This window comes from Torulaspora globosa, chromosome 4 (genome assembly GCF_014133895.1).
Source record: "Torulaspora globosa chromosome 4, complete sequence".
NCBI lineage: Eukaryota > Fungi > Ascomycota > Saccharomycetes > Saccharomycetales > Saccharomycetaceae > Torulaspora > Torulaspora globosa.
Genome location: NC_050730.1, coordinates 1030803 through 1056667, shown reverse-complemented (window position 1 = coordinate 1056667; position 25865 = coordinate 1030803). Strand labels below are relative to the sequence as shown.

The following is a 25865-nucleotide window of genomic DNA, read 5'->3' as shown; positions in this document are numbered from 1 at the left end:
TTTGGTGACTGGAGAGCCGTAGCAGACCACTTCCAGGCGTTGCATTAGCATCTGAGAACCATTGTTCAAGCGCATACCATCGGGCAGTGAAACATGTCAGATATTGAAACCATTGCCAGGTTTTTGGCGGAATCCGTAGTGGCATCGACGTCGAAGAACGCCGAGAAAAGCTTGAAGTCTTTGGAAAACCAGGACGGGTTTGGGTTGACCCTGTTGCATGTTGTGGCATCGAGCAATTTGCCGAATCCTACTAGACTGGCCGGTGCCCTGTTCTTCAAGAATTTCATCAGAAGGAAATGGATCGATGAGGATGGCAATCACCTGCTCTCGCCGAACAACGTCGAGCTCATCAAGAAAGAGATAGTTCCGTTGATGATCGCGCTTCCCAATAATCTGCAAATCCAGATCGGTGAGGCGATATCGGAAATTGCAGATTCCGACTTTCCTCACAGATGGCCGACGCTGTTGGGCGAGTTGGCCAGTAGTTTGTCGCCAGACGATATGGTAACGAACAAAGGTGTTTTGATGGTGGCACATTCGATTTTCAAGAGATGGAGGCCCCTTTTCAGATCCGACGAATTGTTTCTCGAGATCAAGGCGGTTCTAGATGCGTTTGCCGTTCCCTTTTTAAATCTGCTGAAGAGCGTTGATGAGCAAATCTCTAAGAATGAGGGCAACGAAGCTGCTCTGAACCTGCTTTTTGACGTCTTGCTGGTGCTGGTCAAGCTCTACTACGACTTCAATTGCCAAGATATCCCCGAGTTTTTTGAGGACAATATTATGACAGGTATGGGTATCCTACATAAGTACCTCGCGTACAAAAACCGTTTACTGGACGACCCCGATGAAACGGAGCAAGCCAGCGTGCTAATAAAAGTCAAGTCCTCCATCCAGGAACTGGTACAGCTCTATACGGCAAGGTATGAAGATGTGTTCGGACCTATGATTAATGAATTCATACAGATAACATGGGACTTACTGACTTCGCTATCGACGGACCCCAAGTATGACATCCTTGTTTCGAAATCGCTGTCATTCCTCTCAGCAGTCTCAAGAATTCCAAAGTACTTTGAAGTATTCAATAATGAATTTGCGATGAACAACGTAGTCGAGCAGATAGTGTTGCCCAACGTTATGATACGTGAGTCCGATATTGAACTGTTTGAAGATGATCCGATTGAGTACATTCGTAGAGATTTGGAGGGCTCCGATACAGATACAAGAAGAAGAGCTTGTTCTGATTTTTTGAAAGAATTGAAATCAAAGAATGAACCACTCGTGACGAACGTTTTTTCCACTCATATTCAGAAGTTCTTTGAACTGTATCAATCGGACCCTTCGTCTAACTGGAAATACAAGGATCTCTGCGTGTTTCTTTTCACTGCCCTAGCGGTGGACGCTAGCGTAACAAGTAGCGGGGTTTCGTCGATCAATAGCTTACTGAATGTTGTTGAGTTTTTTACCAAGCAAATTGCCCCAGATCTGACCAAAGATGTTCCACATATCATACTGAGAGTTGACGCTATCAAGTACGTTTACGTCTTTAGGAATCAACTGAATAAGACCCAGCTCATCGAAATTATGCCAATTCTGGCCGAGTTTTTGGAAGTTGATGATTACGTTGTTTACACGTATGCTGCTGTCACAATAGAAAGGATTCTGACCATCAGAGAATCAAACATCTCGTCAGCTTTCATCTTCAACAAATCAGACTTATCGGGCAGTGCTAATGTCTTGTTGACAAATTTGCTGCGCTTGATCATGAAGCAAAACTCATCGCCAGAGAAATTGGCAGAAAATGAATTCATTATGAGAGCTGTCTTCAGGGTACTACAGGTATCTGAAGACACGGTACAGGTAATGTTTCCAGAGCTTTTAAGCCAGCTCCTCAGTATCATTTCAGCAATATCCAGAAATCCCTCGAATCCTCGCTTTTCTCATTATTCTTTTGAATCGATTGGTACCATTATGGCTTACTGCTCAACCGAGTCGCTTCCGGCATTGGCTAATACTGTAATGCCCACATTTTTGAATATCTTGTCAGAGGATATACAAGAGTTCGTTCCCTACGTTTTTCAGATCATTGCATATATCGTCGAGAAAGGGTCAGTCGTACCAGATAGCATAAAGCAGTTGGCTCAGCCCATCTTATCCCCAGGGATATGGGAGCTCAAGGGAAACATACCTGCTGTTACAAGACTGTTAAAAGCCTTTATTAAGGTTGATCAATCTCTTTTCCCTGATCTGGTACCAGTTTTAGGAGTCTTCCAAAGACTAATCGCATCAAAAGCCTATGACGTTCATGGTTTTGAACTTCTTGAGGATATCCTAATCTTTTTCGATTCCAATCTTTTGAAGCCTTATCTGAACCAGATCGCGGTGCTTTTATTGCAACGTCTGCAGAGTTCAAAAACCGAAAGATATGTGAAAAAGCTGGTGGTTTTCCTTGGCGTGATCTGCATCAAGCGTGGTGCAAGCTTTGTCATCTCGTTTATCAATGAGGTCCAGAAGGGCTTGTTCTCACAAATCTGGTCGAGCTTTGTGGTCCCAACCCTTCCTACTATTGGTAATTTACTGGATCGGAAGATTGCGTTAATAGGAATGACAGACATTATGATCGACGGGATGTCTTTCTCGGGTGATTACACTCCACTATTGCCACAAACATTGGAGAGTATTGTCGAGACTGCTGCTTCTGAGAGCATTGCCAACATGAAGAGTGATTACTTCGATATTGACAACCTTGAGGAAATCACCACCTTTGGCTCAAGCTTCAGTAGATTAGCAAGCATTGCAGAAAAACCATACGATCCGCTGCCGGGCATAGATCTGACACAGGGAGTGAGGGCGCACATCACACGCCGGCTGCGCGAGCTCAGCCAAAAAGGGCCGATCTTGAACACTTTTGCTCCACAGATTTCCGCCGATGCGCAATCGAAGCTGGAGGCTCTGCTATCAATATCCTGATTGCACGAGACGAAGACCCGTATCTGATAGCCAGTACACTTGCCGTCCCTGTCGATGGTTAATTTTATAGAAATATCTACTCAAATCATAACTCTGCATGCTTCTCCAAACCTTGAATTTATAAATACAACATGAATCGTCCTGCGTTACGCTTCACTTTTCCTCAGCGGAGGAAGTTTATTCTGACTGGTGTCCTGCTGTGTTATCACCGGTGCCTGCGTCTCGGCGTCCTTGCTACTATCCGGCTGCGGCGTGGCAGCGTCAGAGGACTGCACCGACTCTGGCGATTCCTTAGCCTTCATGGCCTTAATCTCAGCGACGGTCAGAAACCTCCCGCCTTGCCCCCTAGGTCTTCTCATCGCGTGCTTATGTCGCGATTCATGCAAGTACGGTTTCCGCTCCCGCGATATTCGTATATTCTCCTCCAGACGCGCTCTGGCATACCTACGCTTGATGATTCTGTAATACTGCTTCGCGTTCACATAGAAAGGTTGCTGTGCTGTCTCCTGCAGCTGGGTGCCGATTCTCGCAGCCTCGTAGCTCCCTTGGGCGTATCCTACGTCTGCTTTTTTCTTCTCTGCCGACGATTCCCACAGGCTGATCTCTCCCCAGGCGCCCTGGCCGCCCGATGGATCCGCCGGATACGGAAACCCCGATGCAACAGCTCCTGTATGGCCCTCGGACGGACCTTCCAGCGACTGCTGTTCCAATTCTCTTCGCTGCATGCCAGACATTCCATCGTCCGGAAGCGACGCTTTCGACTCCTGTCTCCCGGGCACCTGCGGCCCATCATATAAATACATCTCCGTCTGCGATTGCTCCGCCACAGGCCTTTTCACTGCTTCCTCTTGCTCTTTTTCCATTGGTCGACTTGGCAGAACCACTTCCTGCGCCGAATACGCACCAAACCCGATCTCTAGCGGCTGATACTCTTCCTCCTCCTCAGTCATACTCTACCCATAATACCAGCTCCAAGCAGCCCTCTAATCCTGAAATATCACTGCCTTACGGCCTGCTAATCGAGTTAACTTGCCATCTCTAAGAGTCAAGCTTATTGACGCTGTCCGCCGTACAAAGGCATCATAATACCAGCTTCTTTAAGACTTCAATTGCCGCCATTAAAAGTATATAAACACAGATGAGAAGTCTGAGAGCTGGCAGGGTTTGATGGATACTCCTAGAGGGTCGAGGGATGTGAGTGACGGACAGACGAGCCGTGGGACGCCGTTCCGGGAACGGGCTATCGAGGAAAGGAGGCTGAAGGATGAGCTGTTGAGAAGTGCGACACCCGGGCTGAAACGGAGACCTGAGTCGTGGATTGACGAAAGCAGGGTGCGGGAGGATCCAGTGGAACTGAAGTCGTACCTGCGAGACCTGAGTGCGGTGCTGGCGCTGCAGGAAAGGAGGAACCTGACCAATGTGTTGATGGAGGAGGACCGGGGGGTTTTGGAGAGCGATCCTGCAGCTGGGACGAGCTCAGTGAATGTGCTGAAGGACTCTGTGTTTTCGCTGCTGAAAGCAGATCGAGCAAGACCGAAGATTAGGAAAGTTCAAACGCCTATCGTCATCCAAGACGTAGAGAGTGTCTCTGATACGCCGGAGGCGTTTGTGGACCTTCCGAGCAGCGTAGAGTCTCTGGCGCCGGTTGAGAACAGTTTCACGGTTGCCAGCGGGCAGCCTGAAGGAGTCTACGAAGAGCCTGGCGTGGTGCAACAGGACGATTTGAGTGACGACAGCTACAGTGAGGTCTCTGAGCCCGACGAGCCGGAGCCGCTCACGACGTCCCGTCTGAGGCGTTGTCTGTCGCTCTACATGGAGAGCGAAGGCATGCGGCTCGGGAAAGCAGGCTGGAGGGCTCTGCAAACCGCTTCTGAAGCACTTCTGAAGGGAATGGCGCAAGAAATGAGAGACGACGAAGGTAGGATCGTGCCGGACAGGCAGAGTATTCTCAGAGCGTTTGTGAAGTTCGAAGTGCTGGCTCCCAACTCGAGCAATGAGGCCCTGTTCGAGGTTTGCTGCAAATACTTGACTCTAGAGGACCTGAACAAATTGGAAGCTGCGCTCTTTCCTTGAACCCTATTCCATGACCAGAAAAGGTTGGCGCACAGGAGACGTTACTAGACTATGCGAAATGGCGGGTCTCATGAGAAAAATGTATTGCAGGTAAAAGATCTGCATTTGAATATTAGCATGCATATTTACAGGAAAAACTAAGGAACAGACAACAGAGCCTTCCCATTGACCATTCAAGATCTCATTAAAGGAGCTTCGAGCATACCTACGGGTTCATCCAACGTGGATCTGTTTGAAAGATGTTAAAGTTGGCGGCCTTGGGTTTTTTGATGCGATTTCACCAGCCTGTAGAGCTCAAACAAGGAAGAAGCAGTAACCCCTTGAATTCTCCGAGCCTGGCCGATTGTCGATGGCTGAATTGTGTTAAGAAGTGTCTTGCACTCGGAGGACAAAGTCGGTAGCGTAGAGTAATCAAAATTCGAGGGAAGAACCATATGCTCGTCGGCTTGGAATGCTTTGACATATTGATGCTGTTTCGCCATATAAGGATCGTATTTTCCCTGGACGTTCACTTTCAAGGCAACATGCCGAGGAATGTCACCCATTCTGATGTTCAGATCTGACAGGATATCAGCCATTTGCTCCAAGCTGACGCCATTAAACCTAAATAGCTCCCATGCTGACCTTTTTTTGGCAGAATCCGCGACCGCGATACCCATATAATTTGACCACTTGCTGGCACTAAGTTCATATCCTTTGAGGTCAGAAATTACTTGGTTGTAAATATCTTTGTCAGCTTGGTACTTATTCCATCTTTTGTCTTCTACCACACCTAGGCGGCGGGCAAGCTCTGTAAGTCTCAGATCAGCATTATCGGCCCTAACACTAACTCTGAATTCGGATCTAGAAGTAAACATTCTGTAGGGCTCTTCGATACCCTTCACAATCAAGTCGTCAATCAAGACAGCGATATAGGCATCTGAACGTGATAATATTAAAGGTTCTTTCTTTAAGAGAGCTAAACCGGCATTTATGCCTGCCACAACACCCTGAGCACATGCTTCTTCATACCCAGTCGTACCGTTTATCTGGCCTGCCAAATATAGCCCTGGGATTATCTTGGTTTCCAACGTTTGATTTAATTGTCTCGGATCCACGTAATTATATTCAACACCGTAAGCTGGCTGAAGAATCTTGACGTTTTCTAGGCCTGGAACCATCTTCATCATCTTCTCCTGTACGTCTTCAGGCATTGAATTGGAGATACCGTTTGGATATACCACATCCGTATTCAAGCCCTCTGGTTCTAACCAAATCCTGTGAGATGTCCTGTCTGCGAATCTGATAATTTTTGCCTCGATAGAGGGACAATAGCGTGGGCCCTTTACTGTTTCCCTGATATGTACCGACTGATCTAAATTTGATCGCAAATAGTCATGTAAGCTTGGCGTCGTCTGTGTCCCATAGCATAAAACCTGTTCCTTGACTGAAACTTTATCATTAATAAAACTCATAGTATGCGGCGGCTGGTCACCATACTGCTTTTCCAGATGTGTATAATCGATTGTTCTTCCGTCTAAACGTGCAGGAGTTCCAGTCTTCAACCGGCCCAATTTGAACCCTGCGTCGGCCAATGTGGAGCTGATTCCGTACGTCGGTTCTTCACCGATTCTGCCGGCAGGATACGATTTCAATCCAATATGGATCTCAGCACTAAGAAAAGTGCCCGTCGTGATGACCACCTTAGAACACTTCAAGATGTTTCCATCCTCCAAAATCACACCCCTCACAGCTCCGTATTGACCGGCAGTTGCGGGAACTCGACGATCGATTATCAAATCCTTGACCTTACCCTCATGAAGAGACAGGTTTGGATAATTACCAAGCTCATGTTGCATTTCTCTCTTATAAATTTCTCGATCGATCTGGGCTCTCGGTCCCCAGACGGCGGCTCCTCGACTTTTATTTAGCATCTTGAACTGTATGCCCGCTTTATCGGTGATTCTGGCCGCCAGACCATCCAAAGCATCCACTTCCCTCAGCAGAGTTCCCTTACCTACGCCTCCCATTGACGGATTACACGAACAGGTGCCTATTCTGTCGAGATACGGAGTTACCAGTATGGTTTTGGCACCAGAACGGGCGGAACCAGCGGCCGCTTCGCAACCAGCATGTCCAGCCCCTACAACGACAACACCGTTGTCGGGAAGCCCATCGAGTGCTTTTTCCAGGTCGGCATTCAAGCTCAGCCATCTCCTAGAGACAACAGAAAAGCGCCACCGGCGTATAACATTTGAGCCTCGTTTCAACATCTCAGGCTATACTGCCCTATAATCCAATACAACGCTTCACACTTCCCAAAGCTGGTACAATTAACCTTATTTCTAGTGATGAGCTAGCTCATCGCTCATCGATCTTTCAAGTGAAAAATTCCGTGGCGGCCGTTCGAACCACGGTAGACGCATTATTTTTTTTTTTCTGAAAATTTTCCAACTGACTTCTCTCGTCATATCGATGGCCTCGAGATGGCCTTAATTACCACGATGATTAGGTCTGAATCGTTGTATACCGGTTGCTTCTGATAGCATTGAGGACTCGCAAGTCTTTATATTACATTTGGAAGTTCTTTGTGCTTGTTTTCGAGCATAAATTTGGCCTGGTATAAGCTCAACTTCAGCAGGAAGAGCTTGCGGAGGAATGGCAATGAACATCTTGGTTTTAGGTAATGGTGGCAGAGAGCATGCGCTAGTTTGGAGATTGGCTCAATCCAAGAGCGTGGGAAAGGTTTATGTTGCACCTGGTAACGGTGGCACAGCATCTATGGCGGATGAGAAGGTTATCAACGTCCCAGAGCTGAGCCCTTCTCCAGCTGACTTCCAGAAATTGGCAGACTTTGCATTGGACAAGGGAATCAATCTGGTGGTTCCAGGCCCAGAGCAGCCTTTGGTCGATGGGATCTCTGAGATCTTTTACAAAATTGGTGTCCCAGTCTTCGGACCTTCAGCTAAGGCTGCCATCTTTGAAGGCTCAAAGATTGTGTCCAAGAACTTCATGGCCAAGCATAATATCCCAACGGCCCGCTACGCAACTTTTTCGAGCTACGACGAGGCCAAGAAATACCTAGATAAGGTAGACTACAATGTGGTCTTGAAAGCTGACGGTATTGCAGCTGGTAAAGGTGTTTTGATTCCTACCACGAAGGAGGAGGCACAAGAGGCTTTGAAGACGATTATGGTCGAAAGACAATTTGGCTCTGCAGGTGATGCAGTTGTTATCGAGGAGTTTTTGGAAGGTGACGAAATTTCAATTTTGACCATATCAGATGGCCACGTATACTACAATTTCCCCCCAGCTCAGGATCACAAGAGAATCGGAGAAAATGACACTGGGTTGAACACTGGTGGTATGGGAGCCTATGCGCCAGCACCAGTTGCCACCCCCAAACTTTTGCAGCAGATCGACTCAGAGATTATCAAGCCTAGTATTGATGGTATGAGAAAGGACCGTCTACCTTTTGTCGGTGTTCTTTTCACCGGTATTATTCTGACCAAAGACGGTCCAAAGGTTTTGGAGTACAACGTTAGATTTGGTGACCCAGAAACTCAGACTGTCCTTCCCTTGCTAAGCGAAGACACTGACTTGGCTGAAGTCTTCTTGGCTGCGGCCGAACATAGACTGGATTCCGTTGAGATCAAAATTAAGGAGAACGCATACGCAACAACTGTTGTACTCGCAGCTGGTGGCTACCCAGAGAGCTATGCAAAAGGAGATCTAATCACAGTTGATAAGGACAGATTGCCTAAAGATTCCTTCATTTTCCATGCCGGTACTGCTCTTAAGGAGAATGGTTCAATTGTCACCGCTGGTGGTAGAGTAATTGCTGCCTCAGCTGTAGCTCCCACCTTAAGAGAAGCAGTTGACAAAGCGTATCAAGCCGTTGACTGCATAAAATTCAACAACCGATACTTCAGAAAAGACATTGCTCACCGTGCATTTAAGGCTGCCGAGAACTTACCAAGTGGTATTACATATGCTGACTCAGGTGTTTCTGTCGATAATGGAAACTTGTTTGTTCAAAAGATTAAGGATAAAGTGAAATCTACTAGAAGACCAGGTGCTGACTCCGATATCGGTGGATTCGGTGGACTTTTCGACTTGAAGAAAGCAGGATATGACGATATCGAAGACACTTTACTAGTGGCAGCCACCGACGGTGTCGGTACCAAGCTAATGATTGCGCAAGAAACAAACATTCACAACACGGTCGGTATTGACTTGGTCGCCATGAATGTTAACGATTTGGTTGTGCAAGGTGCAGAACCATTGCTGTTCCTCGATTATTTCGCCACAGGCGCATTGGACATAAAGATCGCTTCTGACTTCGTTTCCGGTGTTGCTGACGGTTGCATTCTAAGTGGTTGCGCTCTAGTTGGCGGAGAAACTTCTGAAATGCCTGGTATGTACCCAGCAGGTCATTACGATACTAATGGTACCGCTGTTGGTGCTGTTAGAAAACAGGATATCTTACCCAAGATCGACGAAATGGAGGCCGGCAATGTCCTGCTCGGTCTAGCATCTGATGGCGTTCATTCCAATGGCTTTTCGCTTGTAAGAAGAATTATTGAGCATGTTGGAATTTCTTGGGATGCCCAATGTCCATGGGACGCCGACAAGACACTTGGTGAAGCAATCTTGGTTCCAACAAGGATCTATGTCAAGCAATTGTTACCATCCATCAGGGAGAAACTCCTTCTTGGTTTGGCCCATATCACAGGTGGTGGACTAATTGAGAATATTCCTCGTGCTTTGCCACCACATCTACAAGCGAAAGTTGACATTTCTGCATGGGAAATCCCACAGGTCTTCAAGTGGTTTGGGAAGGCAGGTAACGTTCCCCTAGACGATATACTGAAGACTTTTAACATGGGTATTGGTATGGTTCTTATAGTGAAGAGAGAAAACGTCAGCCGCGTGAGGCAACTATTAGAGGAAGCCAATGAAACGGTCTACGAAATTGGGTCTTTGGTGGCAAGAGAAGAAAACCAACCAGGCTGTGTTGTAGAGAACGCTAACAATCTATACTAGAGAATCGATAATATAACTTATTTGTAAAATTATAAACCAATAACAGATCGCAGAGCAAAGACTTATTGAATCAAGATATATGTACAGAATATAAGGCTGTCGATGGGCATCACTTTAGATATCCTTCATGTCTCATTGCAGCAATGAGGTTTTCGACGTACTGATAGATTCCGAACGACACTCCTCCGGATAGTCCCACTTTGAACAGCCTAGGAGTCCATCCTTTCCAGAGCTTGGTAAAGCCTTCTTCAACGAATATCCTGTAGGCGCAGTTGACGGAATTCTTGTAAGTTTTCCAACTATACTTACTTTGCATCCTTGTCTTGACCACATCGATGGGTTGCGTCATTGCGACGACCGCACACGAGGAGATTACTCCAAGCCCAAAAGCGTAGTATTCATTCAGGGCTTTGTTGGGCGCAATTAATTGCTTCAAGGTCGTGTAAGTAGTAAATCTCACAGCTGAGTTTCCGATTTGCCTAAAAATGGTGGGCATCGCACCTTGAAGGAAGCCCCGTAGTCCCCTGGTCACATAAATCTCTTTTATTGTAGGGAAAAAGTGCAAAGGCGGACTCTTTTCGTACTGTAAGAATGCTGCTTCTCTGGGGCTGAGCGGAACTGCAGCCTTGTGGAAACTAGGTCTTGACCTGGGCGCCTCGACTTCTTTGGCAGCTACAGTACCATTTGAATGTGCCAAAGAGTTTTCAATCATCGTGGTCTTGATGTTTTCAAAAGGAATGATCCACAAACTCTCCATGAAGCCTGTGACGGTACCGGCTGCCAGCAGTCTGGGGCCGGAAATGGGCGCGGTAGACGGTAGACTGGGATCTCTCATCAGCTGGCAAGCTTTGTCGAACGTAGTGAATCTTGTAAACGTCTTGAATAGCGCCCCCACGTTCAACGCTGAGCATCCTGCGAAGTACACCTTCAGAGGATACATCACGTTGAATGCTGGCACTCCCGGCAGCGACCTATGTAATTGCAGCCCAGTCTTCAGAAACTCAAAGGGATACGATACAGTGGTTTGGAACACGGCAGCAGCGCTGCCAGCGACGATTTGGCTGAAAGTATCGCTCTTTCGTTATTTCTTCTTGTTAGTACCATAAAACTAGCGATTTTGGCCCTGAACGGTCGCAAAAAGAGTCTCATACCTCTCCAACCATCTTCGAACCCGATTGCAAGGAGCACGGTCAACTCTCGATCAACTACCACCGCAAAATGCCCTCTCTTCCTGCTCTTTAAGTCCTTTCAATCGTTCAATTTATTCAAGATTTGAGCCCTAATGATGTGTTAGGGCTCAGTCCTTTGACACATTTCGCCAAATAGGGAACTTGTCTTATCAGTCAGCCCACGATTGAAGACAGTCAAGAGACAGTGAAGGTCTCTTGTATGGTCATCAGCATTATCCATAGTGCTAGATTTGCTGCCAAACCATTGCTAGGTCGCTCAATTATGTCTGCATCTGCCTCTTTGCAACCAAAGTTTGACAAACTGTTCGGCAAGGTCGACGAATTGAAGTCTCAATTCATCGACATCCTCGGGAGCGCTGTTGAGATTCCTGCTGTATCTGGCGATGAGTCCCTTAGACCAATGGTGGTCAAAAAAGCTCACTTTTTGGTGGAGCAATTGCAGAGACTAGGATTCTCTGATATCCAGTTGAAGCATTTGGGCACGCAGCCTCCTCCCGTGGAAGACCCTAATCTACAGCTGCCGCCAGTGGTTCTGTCTCGCTACGGGAGCGATCCGAAGAAGAAGACCTTGCTGGTTTACGGCCATTACGATGTGCAGCCTGCCAAGCTCAGTGACGGCTGGGAGACCGAGCCGTTCAAACTTCATGTCGACGAGAAGAAGCAGTTGATGAGAGCCAGAGGAGCGACTGACGACACAGGCCCTCTGCTTGCATGGCTGAATGTTGTACAAGCACACAGAGAAGCTGAAGTTGAGTTGCCTGTGAACCTAATCACATGCTTCGAAGGTATGGAGGAGTCGGGATCCCTTGGCTTGGAGGAACTGATCGCCGAGGAGGCTGGTAAGTACTTTAAGGATGTCGACGCTGTTTGTATTTCCGATAACTATTGGTTGGGCACGAAGAAACCTGTCCTGACCTACGGTTTGAGAGGCGTCAACTACTACAAGACTACCGTGGAGGGGCCAGCGGCTGATTTGCATTCTGGTATCTTCGGTGGAACTGTCGCTGAGCCACTGATCGACTTGGTGCAGGTCTTGAGCTCTTTGGTCGACTCAAAGGGTAACATTTTGATCGATGGTGTCGCTGAGATGGTGGCGCCTCTCACTGAGAAGGAAGAGAAGCTTTACGATAACATTGACTTTAGCTTAGACGACTTGAACGAGGCTACCGGCTCTAAGACCAGTTTGTACCAGAAGCCAAAGGACATCTTGATGCACAGATGGAGATATCCTTCTTTGTCCCTTCATGGCGTTGAGGGGGCTTTTTCTGGTGCAGGAGCCAAAACTGTTATTCCAGCCAAGGTCAATGGGAAGTTCTCAATCAGAACCGTGCCAGATATGGACTCCAAGAAGCTTGACAAGCTGGTCATCGACCATTGTGATAAAGTGTTCAAGAAGTTGGGCTCGCCAAACAAGTGTACCACAGAACTGATCCATGATGGTGCCTACTGGATCACAGATCCACACAGTCCATCCTTCACGGCAGCCGCAAAGGCTACTAAGTTGGTTTATGGAGTCGACCCTGACTTTACCAGAGAAGGTGGCTCTATACCAATCACTGTCTCTTTCCAGCAATGCTTGAATACCTCCGTCATCCTGTTGCCAGTTGGAAGAGGAGACGACGGGGCTCACTCAACCAACGAAAAGCTTGATATCAGTAACTACATGAATGGTATGAAGACCATGGCCGCTTACCTGCACTATTACGCTGAATCCGGCTAACGGCTATATAATTTTCGTCAGTGTTTAGTATTTTGAAAAGTAGTCTGTTGCATTCGAGCGGCAAATAGACCCAAGATAATGGGCTATTGCTGTGCTGTTCCATTTTGTTTAACTTAAGGCATTCGATGTCGCTCTTTCAGGTTAAGCGAGCTCTTAGGACCTTGACGAAAACACTATATTGACTAACTTGTCAAAAATAACTACAAAAGGAGCCCCTATCGACTTAATTCCTGCTTGAAACCTAGCTGAAGTCTTACTAAATTGTTGATCCATCTTATCGCTCCAATTTGCTTACACATATGGATCAGGAAGGACAATATCCACTAACGCAGGAGTTTCAAAAAGTCCTGCTCTCATGCACTCCAGCCTCGTTAGTTAGGGAGAAGAACAGTGAAAATGAGGATTTAAATACTAGTGATAAAGCACCTCATAGCGAGGAGGACTTCTTTGATCTAGACACTCAGGTATTTGAGAAATGGACGCCATTCTTAAGACAAAGCATCGAAAAAGGCCAACTTGGGTTAGCTGCTGAAGAGCTCCCCAATTCCATAGATGACAATTTTGAAGGCTTGGAAATGCAATTCCTGCATGACTCCCAGGTAAGTGACAAGCTAAAGAACTCGATCGGGCAAGTATCACAGATTCAAGACCTGATTGAGAACTCGTTATTACAGGAGGTCAATGAGCTGCAAGAGGAACTCACCCACTCAACAAATGAGGTAATTATGAAGAAACAGCTTTATGTGAATAACAAAAAGACTTCGATGAAAATATCAGAGGCGACAATTTTGATAAGTAAGATACTTCAAATCCTGGAACTTGCTAATAAATGCCAAGAGTTGATTATTGAAGCTGATTTCTTTAAAGCACTGCAAAACCTCGACAGTTTGGAGAAGATCTACCTGCAAGACTTCAAGGATTACAACTTTCAATTTTTGAAAGAGATCTATGCTTCCATCCCGTTTTTGAAGAAGAGCATAAAAGATGAGTGCATAAATCTCATAAGTAACTCTTTCAATTCCAATCTCGGAAAGAACTTGAATACTGTAGGTGAGAAAGTTTTCAGCGTCTACGTCGATGAGCTTGTGCCAAACTGGTTGCAAAAGCGTGAAGGAATGAAGTTAGCAAATTTCAAATTCAACTCGCCCGTGGAAATATCACTTAGAGATGAAGAAATCTTGAGCAAAATTGACTTGCTAGGGTTCTTCAATTTAGATGAGTTTCATGACTCAATACTAATATTTGAGACACTTGGTGAGCTTGACTATCTGATATCAGAAACTAGCAAGGAATATGATTTCAGGAAGACCAAACTGATAGATCCTCTATCTTGGAAGAAATCCAGGTCAACGCCACCTAGTCACAAACCGGGTGATTTGTCAAATGATCCTTTTGCACAGGTACTGAACATTGAACATCTGAGGGAGTATTTCCTCAAGATCTTAGGGTTTCTGCTCTACGATATCACCTTAAACAAGTTCACCGACTTTACGCTTGTGAATAATAATTATAGTGCTACCAATGAGTTTTGGGACGCTCTCATGAACAGAATGGAACCATATCTCAGATACTTCGTCAGTGATAAACTGAAAACTGAGGAGGAACTGACTCAGTTCAAGGACTTTTTGTGCGTTTATGTTGCGATTCTAGAAAATTATCAACTGGACATCGAGCCGCTGCTCAGAATCTTGGGGTCCATATTCTCGAAGTTCTGTCGCATAACAAGCATCGCATTCAAAAACGAATTCGAGATCTTACTTAATGATGACGACTTTATGCCATTAACTATCAATGATCGCCACCTTTACGAAAAGGTGTTGAAAATATGCTGGATGAAAGAGGATGAGCTAGTGAAGAGCCAGAAAGATGCCACAGATGAAAACGGCGAGTTTGTTGTAACTTTACCTTTTTCTCCTCTCTATCCAATGACTTGTACCCTAATGAAGAAGACTTATGCAAAGCTGACAGGTTTTATTGGTTTTTTCTATCGCCATGATCTGCACACGCTGAGTAACACTCTAGTCAACACCATAGATTCTATTTTCAGCAAGGTTGTGAATGAAAAGATAAGAGCAAAGCTGGACACAACCTCGAGGGAAGAAATTGCGCAAATTCTGATAAATTTGGACTACTTTATCGTAGCTGCAAGAGAATTCAGCCATCTCATGACTAAGGAGAATATCATGCAAAACCCAACACTAGAAATAAAATTATCATCGATAAAAAAGTACATTGAGAGTCGAAAATACGCCGAAACTAAGCTTATCGAGCTGATCGATACGAAAGTTTCAGATATTTTAGAGACCGTGGAATTGGACTGGAATGCTACAGTGACTAGGACGGAACCCGATATCTCGATCATCGATATTGCGCAGTTTCTAGAAATGATGTTTTCTTCCACCTTGGTCAATCTGCCCTATAGTGTTCAAACTTTGCTGATTTTCAGAGAGTTCGACTCATTAACCAGACAATTTCTAGATATTTTACTCCACGGTACTCCTGAGCATATATCCCAAGAAAGCGTGCTGAATTTCGAAGTCGACATCAAGTATTTGGAAAGCATAATACCGAGAATATTTCCTACGTCCGGCGAAGATAGTTTCAACAATGGCAGCGAGTTACAGTCTCCCGTGACGGCAACATCTCCGACGTTTAATGGAATCGGTCGCTCAGTAAATTCTATTGAGAACAATATCAAGTCGCTTGAAGCAACTTTCACTGAGTTAAAGCAGTGCATTGAACTGCTCAAGCAGGATAACTTCACGGAATACGCAAACCCAGAAGTTAGGCCAAGAAAGTATCCTCGAGTGAAGCCAGAAGATGCCAGCATTCTGATACGAAAGGCTCAAGTACGCTCGTCTACTGCGACTGCCTTCGAGGACGACAGCCGTGGCTCACTTGGCGAAGATTCAACTGGTCGGGACCTGAGCTCAAGTAGCAGCAGAATCGCCAAGTTTTTCAATAGGCATTGAGTAGCATCATCGAGTAGCTAGTTAATCCATCGGACGTAAAAAAAACGTATACATAGTAAGAGAAGTGCTTGCAGTTCGATACTCCACCTTAAAAGCACATAGCTAGCATCATTAGTTGAGAATGGGTACAAAAAGGCCCTCCAAATCGTCTGAGGATTCCAAAGGCAGGAAAAAAGTATGTCAATATGCTTTCTAGAGAAGTATCATCTTCAGCAACTAACTGATATCGAAAAATCAAGTTCAAGCTGTCATCTGGCTTCTTGGACCCTTCAACGTCTGGGATATATGCTACCTGTGCCAGGAAACATGAAAGACAGGCTGCTCAGGAGCTAGGTTTATTGTTCGAAGAGAAATTGCATGAGATTTACGGCGATGAGCTGCAATCAGAAGAACAACTCAAAGATGACCAGAACGAGGAGGAGCTGTCCGTTGAGGATAAGATCAAACTGGAACTCTCAGAGCTCAAGGATAAGAGAGAAGGCTTGGATGAAAATGGCGAGAAGAAGAAAGAGATACTGCAGTTTATTGACCTGAATTGTGAGTGCGTCATATTCTGTAAAACCAGGAAGCCTGTTGAACCTGAGAAGTTTGTGGAAAGGATAATAAAAGACCTGGCAGAGCCTTCCAACACGGAGAAGAGGACGAGGTACATTCAGAAATTGACGCCTATCACCTCTTCTTGCAGTTCGAGCATGGAGCAACTGATCAAACTGGCCGAACGTGTCTTAGCACCTCACTTCCACAACGAAGGTTGTCAGAAAAACATCAGATTCGCCGTGGAGCTGACCAGAAGGAACTTTAATGCTCTCGAAAGGCCCGACATCATCAAGCAGATAGTTCGAAGCGTAGTGCGGGACGGTTCGTATGAACATTGCGTTGATCTGAAGAACTATGAAAAGCTGGTGTTGGTGGAATGCTTCAAGAATAACATAGGAATGTCAGTTGTGAATAGCGATTACGCAACGAAGTACAGGAAGTACAACCTTCAACAGATCTACGAAAACAAGCTCAAAGAGCAAGCTAGTCAATAGAGTGTATAGAATTGATCGGAGGCTCAAACTATAAACGATCTGATGCCCTTATTGTAATCCGCGCGTTTCTCCCACGATAGCCAGTCACTTCTAGTGTTTGGGATTAGTCCCATAGAGTTCAGTTTGCGCAAGCCGATGAACATCAGCACCATCTGGAATATAATGTACATTGCCATCGCAGCCGTGATCTGGCTTTCTGTTGCTGAGTTGCCCAGCACTGGCTTGAATGCCTTTCTCACGCCAAATATGGCCTTTATGGGTCCAGAGAGCAGCATTAACGCTGTCATGATGGGGATTATCTGCAGCGACGTTCCGGACATGTACGACATGAACAAATTCATCGGGATGGCCTTCGCAGGCTGTAGCGCAATCTGCCAGGCCTTTTGAAGCTGCAAGGCTTCAATATCCTTCCTCTTTCCCCCGCTATCGCTCTGGCCTTTGGGCTTCCACGTCGACTCCCTCTCACCTTTGACTTTGAATCCTGGTGGATCAGGTATCCGGTTCGCTGGGGCAACTGCAAGACCCTTTATATACCTTGGATCCACCAGATTGACCGCCCACTCCTCCGGATTCGGTTCCATTCTGTTCCCTTGACCTGGCTCTTGTTCCATAAGATTGACGACTTGACTTGTCGGTTAAGCATACTTAACTAGCATACCATACACAACGCACAGCAATCGCTGCTATAGAACGCCCAGGCTCTCGAAGAAATTGTAGTCTATATAGCTATCTGGGAGCTGGCTGATGATGAACTCCAGGTTGTTGGCCCTCAGCATGCGGCTGGTGTGCAATGGCATAACCAGCAGACTGTAGAGGAAGAAGAGATACAGCTGGATTGTGTTGATGAAGAGGAGGAGGAGGCAAACTATGCTGCAAGTTTCAGAATTGAGGAAATGCCATATGCTGATCAGTGCGTTTTTCCTTCGCTGCTGAACGCCCAGAGGATTAGCAGTATTGCAGGAAGCATCCTGATCGGCATTGGCATCAGGAGGACCAGCGATCGAAGCAGTGGCATTCACGCTTGATGACTCGGTAACTTGACTAAGGCCCAGATCTTCGGACGCTTCCATTGCGCATAAAACCACACCGATGCGGTCTGTAACCCTGGTGAACGAGGCAGCTGGAGGTCTACATGGGCAATGACGGCTGCAGGCCTCTGCAATTGATATATAATTGTAGAATTTTTCACGTTTGGGTATTTCGCCTGGGAACCGTTGATGTTTCTGCCATTCTGCAGAAACCTTTAGAAGGCTGCACTACTGAGTGTTCAAAAGCAAGAGCCCATGGATGCCAACTGCGACAGGAATAAAGTGCTGATTGCGTTCGAGACAGGCGCTGGTGAGGGCAACGTTGGCAGAACAGAAGCATTGGAACGCATCTTTGGCCTGGATGCAGATAAAGCTCAAGACAACATCGTGAAAAATCTGACCTGGAGCACCAAATACTACCAATCGCAGTACGATCTGTACGTTGATGAGTTCGAGGATGTCTCAGACTGGTTGAAGGAGCTGAATGGGGCGCATTGCGAAGAGCTGAGAGCTGCCCTGGCTGGAGTTATCGTGATGAAGAGCTTCGATCCCGAGGATCAGACAAGCACAGCTGTGCTGGAACAGTTTTCCAGCATTCAGGGTGCCGGCAGCTTCCTGGTATGGTGCAATACGAGCCAAGTAGTTGGCGAGGGAACGTTGGACCGTGCAAACAGCACCATGGCTCGTAGCAACGCCAACGCCGAAATGGTAAGCTGGCACTGCAGTCGAAGCATGAACGAATATGGGGAGAAGGTCGGGCCTGCCAGAATAAGAGAGATCATAGACACGCACGAGTGGGCGAACACCCACACTGCAGCGACTTCCAACCCAGCACTCCCGCAGTTCGAAGAGAGACAACCGCTCAGGACAGACAACCTAGCGGCCGTCGTTAACAAGTTACAGAAGGCTAGGCAGCAGTATCAAAGCCTGGACGACGATGGCGAGGCGTCCTCCTTTGCCGCGGCGATCGCAGAAGAGATAGCAGAGCTGCTGTAGCTGTCTAAAACTGGTATTTATATACTGAGAGAGCAACGGGTAGAAAGATAACTAGAACCGCCTTATTTATCTTCTCCAGCAGCGGGAACGAGTGGAAGCCTGGATTTTGAACGTTCAGAAGAAGCAAGTACATCTCACTGAGGTAGAGCAAGGGCATCATCAGGTAAGTATCGACTTTCTCGACCCTGCTTCGCCTACCATCCACAGATCTCCTGAAAAGACTGCGCCAGTGAGACCAGGCTTGAGTGCATGCAAGCCCTATGATAAAGCTGGAGTAGCTGGCATTTTTCAACACTGGTGCATGCTCGTAATCGTCATAGTAGTGCATCACCACAACGAAATACAGAAAATTCACATCTTTCAGAAACGTCCTGGTCATGACGCCCCCAACGACTCCTCGGAACTTGACAAGCCATAGGATCTCGAGAACACTCGAATAGATCAGCAGCCCACACAGAAATTCGTGAATTCCGCCAGGAAGAAACCTTGAGCCCGCCAATGGTAGGATAATCAGCCAGCGAGCCAGCAGGGCGACATATAGAAAACCTGAGCTGATGTGCGACAGCTGGTAGAGCCTAGCCACCAGTCTTTGGGGAACCAGAGCCATCTTTTATATCCAATTGCTATGCAAAACTGTGTAATTAGCCTTGTCTTAGGCTTATACTTTCAAGGCCTCGCGCTGGACTACGTGGCCTCTAGTATTAAGCAGTAGAAGAGAGCAGAGAAGGCGACTTCTGGATCTATCAGTAGACTGGGAAGGATGCTCAACGTGGCAGCTCTTGTGATCCTGCTGTCAGCGTTAGCTTATTGCTTTACGCCGGAAGAAACAGAGATATTTGAACTGCAACGAGAGCTGGCCAAGAAATACGGCGATGAGATTGACTTTTACAGGTTCTTGAAGCTGCCAAAGCTGAAGCATTCGTCCTCGAAGGAAATTGTCAGAAACCTGAGGAACCTGGCGAAGAAATATCATCCCGATAAGAACAGGAAGTACAAGAAGCTGTATGAAAGATTGAATAAGGCAACAGAGATCCTGTCCAATGACTCTCGCAGGAAAACTTATGACTACTACCTGAAAAACGGGTTTCCGGACTACAACTTCTCCAGAGGCGGATTTATCTTCAGGAGAGTTCAGCCTAAGACGTGGTTCCTGGTGCTGTTCCTGTATGTGGTGGCCAGCGCGATTCATTACGCCTTGCTAAAGATTCAGCATACCAGCAATAAACGACGCATTCAGGGCTTCATCCGCCAGTGCAAGGAACAGGACGACACCAATGGAGTTGGTGAGAAAAGACTGGTGTTTAAGCAGCACGAAGCAGACGACGCTAAAGAAATCCTGATTCGACTCGGCGACGTATATGTCGTACAGCCCGATGGAGAGATGTGCTTGATTTCTGCTGACGATGCAGCAGATCCTACTATTCTCGATTGTCTCTTCTTCAGGTTGCCGATGTTTCTCTGGAATAGATCTCTGGGTAGACTCTTCATCAGAGCACCATCTCAGCCATCAACTCAAAAAGAAGCGAATTCATCAGATAAGAGGCCCCAACGAGCAGCAAGGAATGTCGAGGCCAAGCTGAAAGACGGTCAGAAGAAAATGACTTTACCGAATGGCAAGGTGATCTACTCACGCAAAAAGGAATGAAATGCGAGATCTATGTATGTGTTCATACATATACGTATGCTTAAGTGGAATGCCAATAGTGAGAGGTCAGCAGGAGCATGTAAGTCGTCTTATGACTGGGCCGGAGGCCCAAGTATTATCACGCCATTCGCCTTGTTCTTCTTGTCTACTTCACTCTGCGAATTGGCGACGAGAAGATCTCTCAGCTTGTCGTGTAGGTCCGACTCAGTCGCGAGGCCGAGTTGCTCTTCTAGAGACTCTACATTGATAAGTCCACCAGCCTTCATCGCGCTTTCGCTCTCATCTCCGCCTAGCGGTTCGCCCGTTTGTGCGGACGACTGCGGTAGATGCGGTATTATATTGCCGTTGCCATCATCAACATAGTTACCTCCACCCAGTATCTTGGAATACATTAATCTTGTATCGTTCAAGACATCTTCGGCGTAGAAGCGCCAAGATTGGTCACTCAGTGTTTCATATATTTCAGGAGAGATAAGCTCCACCTTGTACAGCTTTGAGAACTTTACCACCTCTTCTGCAATGAGCACCAGATGTCCCATATAGCCCAAATTCGTGTGCTTTCTTTCGTAAAACATGTATGAATTCTGATAGCCCTGCAGAATAAAATCCTTCGTGAGGCTGAAATCCTTTATTTCTGCCAGCTCCGCTATTTCCTCAGGCATGAACTTTCTGGAGCCGCTTAAGTTGAACAGGGAGTAGACGAGAAACGAGTTATAAGAAAAATCCATTCTTCCGTTGAAAATCTGTTGAATAATATCAAAAATAACATTGTGCCAAAAATTATTCCAAGGATGTGAAAGGAATAATTCTATGATTTTTGGCAATACTTGAGTGTCATATAGTTTAATCTTGAAAAGATCACCAATCGTAGGATTTTTCCTTAGTTTCGAATTCTGATTTTCATTAACATATGGAATTTCAAAGCTCTCGTCTATTTCTTCATCGTCACACTCCGCCTGGGTGTTGGCAGCTGGGTCAGAAGAGAGCTGATTTTCAGCTTCGCCATACTCTGGCACTAATGCATTTTCGTTAACTTCATTATCGTAATTATTTTTATCATGTCCGTTGTCATTGTCCTGACCATCAGTTCTGGTACGCTGTCCATCCTCTTTATTGTCGTGGTCTGTTTGCTCTGTGTGGTCGCCATTGGTTCTGTCCTCGATCCTTAAGTCCTCTAACGCATCCTGTAATCGAACCTCCAGTTGAGCTCTCGCATTATCACGCTCACAGGCTATCCGCACTGCTCTTTTTGAGTTCATGAGACCCATATTTGAACAATGCAATAGCTCAGCAATTAGCTCAACGATCTTAAATCGCTCGAACCCTAAAGGTTGATATTTCTCACGCAGCTGGTTCTCTAACAGAGACTTATTCGTATCCTTTTCAGCATCGAGAATTATTTGGAACAAGCTGGGTAAACTTTCAGCAAAATGTCGTAACATATAGCCAAGGTAAATTGGATCACGATTTGATGGCGGATTTGCTTCTAAAGTTGTAGTCAGTAGGTTTACTTGATCATAATCAGAATTGTTCTTCCTGATAAGCTCAATGACAATCGATACCGTTATGTTTAGAGCTGATCCCCGTCTCTTCACTATGATGTCAACAAACTTTTTAATGCTGTCCAAAGAAGCCAATTGCCTTGTCAAGCAATTTGGACCAATGGACATATCATCTAACGGGGCGTTAGCTGAGATTGCAATCAGTGCTTTTAAAAAGTCGCCTGCGCATGCCTGTACGTCAGGGCCGTATTTCGGATCCTCAAGAAACTCCAGACATTTGGGTATCAGTCGCTGATCTTCGACCAGCTCAATTATACCGGTAGGGGCCTCAACCTTATCTGTGGCTATGCATTTCAGTAAAAAGTCCATTAATGTAGAGATGTCCACATGCTTCAACATGTCGTCAACTAAATCGCTTTTTGAGCGTATAAAATTCAGGTATTGATCCTTTCGACTGTTCAGAAGATTCTGATTAATCTTCAGGAAAATCGGTACCAAAGATGAATTCTCACTCCTCAGGTTGGGATGCTTCAAAATGCACCATATCTTAGATAAATTTGTGTCGTCCTTGATTAATGATTCGGTCATGAGCCAGATATCCAGAGAGAAGATCTCTGAGATCAAGTTGGCCCTACTGAGGAACTTCTGCTCGCTATTCATATTACCTGAATTCTCGGCAGAGTGGTCATCGGTATTACCAATCTCGCCCTCCCCTTGCACACGGTCAGCTTTGAATGCTGTCTGTTTACTCTCTCCCAGCACTTCCTCGGAAACTTTGTCCATGCAATCGAGCATCTCGTCGATCAAGTAGTCCAGGTGCTGCACCTTGAAGTTGCTCTTTGAATCATAAAAAAACCCAAAGCAGATAAAATCCAGCAGGTTACTGTTCTGCCTACTCAGCTCGTTCAACAATTCTGGCTCCTCCAGCAATCTTTCGATGTAAGAGCTGTTTAAGCTCTGAATTGTGACGATCATGGTTGTGCCAGCCGAGGCAATGTCGCCGTCGTGCAGGTCTGTCCTTGACGAAAGTGAGGAAGAGCCAGAGTCGCTCCCCGAGCGAGATGCCCCCGCATTGCTCTCATTCAGATCAACGCTCGAGATCTCATCAGCTCCACGACTGCCCGCGTCTTCGCTGTTGCTGCTGAAGTTCCGCTGCACGGACGCCGCAACCGCAGGATTCGACTTCTCCAGACTACGCAACACGCTGAAATACTCATCCAGGATCTTATTGACGTTTGAATTATTCAAATTCTGTCCAAAAGGCCAAAACGACATCGCATAAACACCACTTCAAATCCACAAGTCGTAAAGACCACCAACAAAAGAGTAAACCCAGATAACTTACCACCCTGTATCGACTCCCAGCACGTCCAGCAACCGCAGATACCCGCTTTTCAGCCTGTTAGCATCATAACTTCACCTATCAAGGCCTCTGTAAAGGGGATGCAAATTAAACTGGTGGCCGCCAACGGGCCACTGCGTCGTGAAAAACGATCCCAGCCATAAACATCAAGCCCAAGCCAGCTAAATAGCCATCAAAGACCGTCTTCTGGCGTTCCTGGGGCCTCAGTCTGCCCGGCCAGGCTAGTTCTTCCAGTAGGACAGGCATTGGGGCCTCCCCGGCCCCGGTTGCGCCGTCTGGAGGCCATAAACCACGACCGAAGCCGCAGTTGTAGGTCGTCACACGGCCAATGCTGGGTCTGACCAGTTTGAAGACTCCACAGGCAGCACCCGGGCCTGGCGGCCCATTGGAGCTCTAAGATGAGCCGTTCCAAGTGGCAGCGCGCTTGCTTCACGCGGCTGCGTGTAGTTTCCCGATGAGGACTGGCGATTACAAAGTTGAAAAGGACAACTCATAATGATGTGTATTATGAGCAGTGGGACAGAGGTAAGCGGACTGGCCGAGCTGCAGGGAGTGTGATTTTGAATGAGATTCTGGGCCAGGTTTGCGGTGTTGCTGGCGGCGTTGACGGTGTCGCTGCACTACTACTGTCGAGTGAATGAATGTTCAGTTGAGTTACAAAAAGCATGCCTGTACACGTCTCCTGCGGGGATCAACCAGTTGCTGCTGGAGAATAACGAGTTTTACAGGGACCAATTGCATCCTGTGGTGGTTTTGGTGCAGGATGAGTATGCGAAACGGGTCGAACCGCACATTTTAAGACTCGGTAGCGATCTTTACCGCAAAATATACGTGCCAGTGGCGGGTTGTGCAAGAGATAAGTACAGTTCGGTCGATCTGTCGGGGTACAGCGGGTGGTTGCTGAGACAGCTGGCTCGGTTCCGGCGTAGGGTTGTTTTTTACTACAATGTGACGCTGAGACCTTCGGTGCAGAAGATGATTCACTATTGCAAGCTCGACGAGGTTTGCTCAAGGATTCACGCCAAGCTGGGGCCGTTTCTCGAGAAGCTGAGGTTTATCTGGCATTATCTGGGACCCTTGACCGAGAGGGCGCGGTCTTCCGTTGAGCAGGGCTACTCGGAGTTGAAAAGCAGGTACTATCATTCCTCGCATTGGATGGGCAGTGGCTCGTTCTACGAGAAAACCGGCTCCGAGGAGGCCGTATCGCGGAGTGATAGCGAAACCGAAGTGGACAGCGACGAGGAGGATGAAGCTGGCGATGTCGAGACCAGTACGATGACTTCCACCGTCATTGTGACCGTGACTATGGACGAGCAGGCAGTTGCATCGCCTACGGACACCGACCTGGAAGAAGTCTCCGAGCTGGAGACGTTACAGGACGAATTCGATGCTTGGTCTCATCTCATCGACCAGAAATCCTCGAATATCATCAGCATGTTTAACAAGGACACGGAGAAGGCGTCTGTGGCAGAGATCGAAAAGGTTGAAGCGGATATCCAACGCAAGACGCAGCAGCTTTCCCAGCTGGCGCAAACGTATTTCCAGAAGCTGACCAAGAGCATCCAGGATATCAATTGCACAGCAGAACTTGACCCCAGCTCGGGCGAGCTAATCTATTTTGACAGGAGCGGCACCACCCAGCTGGCGACGTACATCACTCGGCCGCTGGTCCGCGCCATCTTCAAGGAGGCCCACACGGAGCTGGAGAAGATGACGCAGGCCATCGAGCAGGATCTCCAGCAGCTAACCTCCCGGATCGAAGCCAGCGTCAGGGACACCAGGGAAGACATACTGGAGCTCTACGAAGAATGGGGGGACGTCATGATCACCGAGTGGTCCAAGCGCCTGGCCTACGTCGACGTAGTCTCCGCGCATTTCGGCGCGGACGACGCTCACTCGCCCCAGCCGGAAGATCTCTCGGCAGAGAACTGGAAGAGATTCCTAAAGCTCAAGAAACAGGTCATCAGGGCCAGAGACGATCTGGCAGCCGCCCCGGCCGAACTCGCCGCTTTCAAGAAGTTCATCAACAAGGCACAGCTAGTGCTCGAAACGGTCACCGAGGAGTCCGGCGAGTACCTCTACATCCTCAGAGCGAGAGCCAACCTGGCGTTCCAGGAGCGTGAGAGACAAGAGCGCGAAAAGTCGATGGCAGGCCTGGCCTCCGAGCTACATTCAGCGAACGAAACGATATCGGAGGCTACGCCCGACCACGTCGAAGATCCCGTCCACAAGCCCGTACAGGAGTCGCTGCCAGTCACGGAGGATCAAGAGTAGCCAGAAGTGGCTCGAACCCAAGAACTTTCAGGTCTGCTAAGGCCGCTACTGCCTACCTTTTATACTTTATCTACTTTAT

General features: G+C 47.1%; 15 protein-coding genes and 1 pseudogene across 15 annotated transcripts; 9 read left to right on the top strand and 7 right to left on the bottom strand.

The window, feature by feature from the left end:
- Positions 1-93: 93 nt before the first annotated feature.
- CSE1 (importin-alpha export receptor) lies at positions 94-2967 on the top strand (the record flags this gene model as incomplete). The annotated part of the gene is made up of 1 exon (XM_037283847.1): positions 94-2967. One exon carries the CDS (start codon positions 94-96, stop codon positions 2965-2967), a length of 2874 nt encoding a protein of 957 aa, XP_037139743.1.
- A 146-nt stretch (positions 2968-3113) lies between these two features.
- On the bottom strand, positions 3114-3917 carry HAP2 (transcription activator HAP2; the record flags this gene model as incomplete). The annotated part of the gene is made up of 1 exon (XM_037283846.1): positions 3114-3917. The coding sequence occupies one exon, from the start codon at positions 3915-3917 to the stop codon at positions 3114-3116; it is 804 nt and encodes a 267-aa protein (XP_037139742.1).
- Positions 3918-4134: 217 nt separating this feature from the next.
- Positions 4135-5040, top strand: CNN1 (centromere-binding protein CNN1; the record flags this gene model as incomplete). Its single annotated transcript, XM_037283845.1, has 1 exon — positions 4135-5040. The coding sequence occupies one exon, from the start codon at positions 4135-4137 to the stop codon at positions 5038-5040; it is 906 nt and encodes a 301-aa protein (XP_037139741.1).
- Positions 5041-5282: 242 nt separating this feature from the next.
- Positions 5283-7292, bottom strand: MTO1 (tRNA modification protein MTO1; the record flags this gene model as incomplete). Its single annotated transcript, XM_037283844.1, has 1 exon — positions 5283-7292. One exon carries the CDS (start codon positions 7290-7292, stop codon positions 5283-5285), a length of 2010 nt encoding a protein of 669 aa, XP_037139740.1.
- Positions 7293-7677: 385 nt separating this feature from the next.
- On the top strand, positions 7678-10065 carry ADE57 (bifunctional aminoimidazole ribotide synthase/glycinamide ribotide synthase; the record flags this gene model as incomplete). The annotated part of the gene is made up of 1 exon (XM_037283843.1): positions 7678-10065. The coding sequence occupies one exon, from the start codon at positions 7678-7680 to the stop codon at positions 10063-10065; it is 2388 nt and encodes a 795-aa protein (XP_037139739.1).
- A 109-nt stretch (positions 10066-10174) lies between these two features.
- Positions 10175-11005, bottom strand: MRX20 (Mrx20p; the record flags this gene model as incomplete). Its single annotated transcript, XM_037283842.1, has 1 exon — positions 10175-11005. One exon carries the CDS (start codon positions 11003-11005, stop codon positions 10175-10177), a length of 831 nt encoding a protein of 276 aa, XP_037139738.1.
- Positions 11006-11454: 449 nt separating this feature from the next.
- Positions 11455-12975, top strand: DUG1 (metallodipeptidase; the record flags this gene model as incomplete). Its single annotated transcript, XM_037283841.1, has 1 exon — positions 11455-12975. The coding sequence occupies one exon, from the start codon at positions 11455-11457 to the stop codon at positions 12973-12975; it is 1521 nt and encodes a 506-aa protein (XP_037139737.1).
- A 299-nt stretch (positions 12976-13274) lies between these two features.
- Positions 13275-15947, top strand: SEC15 (Rab GTPase-binding exocyst subunit SEC15; the record flags this gene model as incomplete). Its single annotated transcript, XM_037283840.1, has 1 exon — positions 13275-15947. The coding sequence occupies one exon, from the start codon at positions 13275-13277 to the stop codon at positions 15945-15947; it is 2673 nt and encodes an 890-aa protein (XP_037139736.1).
- Positions 15948-16132: 185 nt separating this feature from the next.
- Positions 16133-17204, top strand: HG536_0D05830 (annotated as a pseudogene).
- On the bottom strand, positions 17002-17589 carry EMC4 (chaperone EMC4; the record flags this gene model as incomplete). Its single annotated transcript, XM_037283839.1, has 1 exon — positions 17002-17589. The coding sequence occupies one exon, from the start codon at positions 17587-17589 to the stop codon at positions 17002-17004; it is 588 nt and encodes a 195-aa protein (XP_037139735.1).
- Positions 17590-17661: 72 nt separating this feature from the next.
- Positions 17662-18048, bottom strand: HG536_0D05810 (uncharacterized protein; the record flags this gene model as incomplete). Its single annotated transcript, XM_037283838.1, has 1 exon — positions 17662-18048. One exon carries the CDS (start codon positions 18046-18048, stop codon positions 17662-17664), a length of 387 nt encoding a protein of 128 aa, XP_037139734.1.
- A 213-nt stretch (positions 18049-18261) lies between these two features.
- IRC6 (Irc6p) lies at positions 18262-19002 on the top strand (the record flags this gene model as incomplete). Its single annotated transcript, XM_037283837.1, has 1 exon — positions 18262-19002. One exon carries the CDS (start codon positions 18262-18264, stop codon positions 19000-19002), a length of 741 nt encoding a protein of 246 aa, XP_037139733.1.
- Positions 19003-19006: 4 nt separating this feature from the next.
- Positions 19007-19609, bottom strand: KEG1 (Keg1p; the record flags this gene model as incomplete). The annotated part of the gene is made up of 1 exon (XM_037283836.1): positions 19007-19609. The coding sequence occupies one exon, from the start codon at positions 19607-19609 to the stop codon at positions 19007-19009; it is 603 nt and encodes a 200-aa protein (XP_037139732.1).
- Positions 19610-19762: 153 nt separating this feature from the next.
- ERJ5 (Erj5p) lies at positions 19763-20647 on the top strand (the record flags this gene model as incomplete). Its single annotated transcript, XM_037283835.1, has 1 exon — positions 19763-20647. The coding sequence occupies one exon, from the start codon at positions 19763-19765 to the stop codon at positions 20645-20647; it is 885 nt and encodes a 294-aa protein (XP_037139731.1).
- Positions 20648-20736: 89 nt separating this feature from the next.
- On the bottom strand, positions 20737-23424 carry HG536_0D05770 (SAPS family protein; the record flags this gene model as incomplete). The annotated part of the gene is made up of 1 exon (XM_037283834.1): positions 20737-23424. One exon carries the CDS (start codon positions 23422-23424, stop codon positions 20737-20739), a length of 2688 nt encoding a protein of 895 aa, XP_037139730.1.
- A 652-nt stretch (positions 23425-24076) lies between these two features.
- Positions 24077-25786, top strand: HG536_0D05760 (uncharacterized protein; the record flags this gene model as incomplete). Its single annotated transcript, XM_037283833.1, has 1 exon — positions 24077-25786. One exon carries the CDS (start codon positions 24077-24079, stop codon positions 25784-25786), a length of 1710 nt encoding a protein of 569 aa, XP_037139729.1.
- Between the last annotated feature and the right edge of the window lie 79 nt (positions 25787-25865).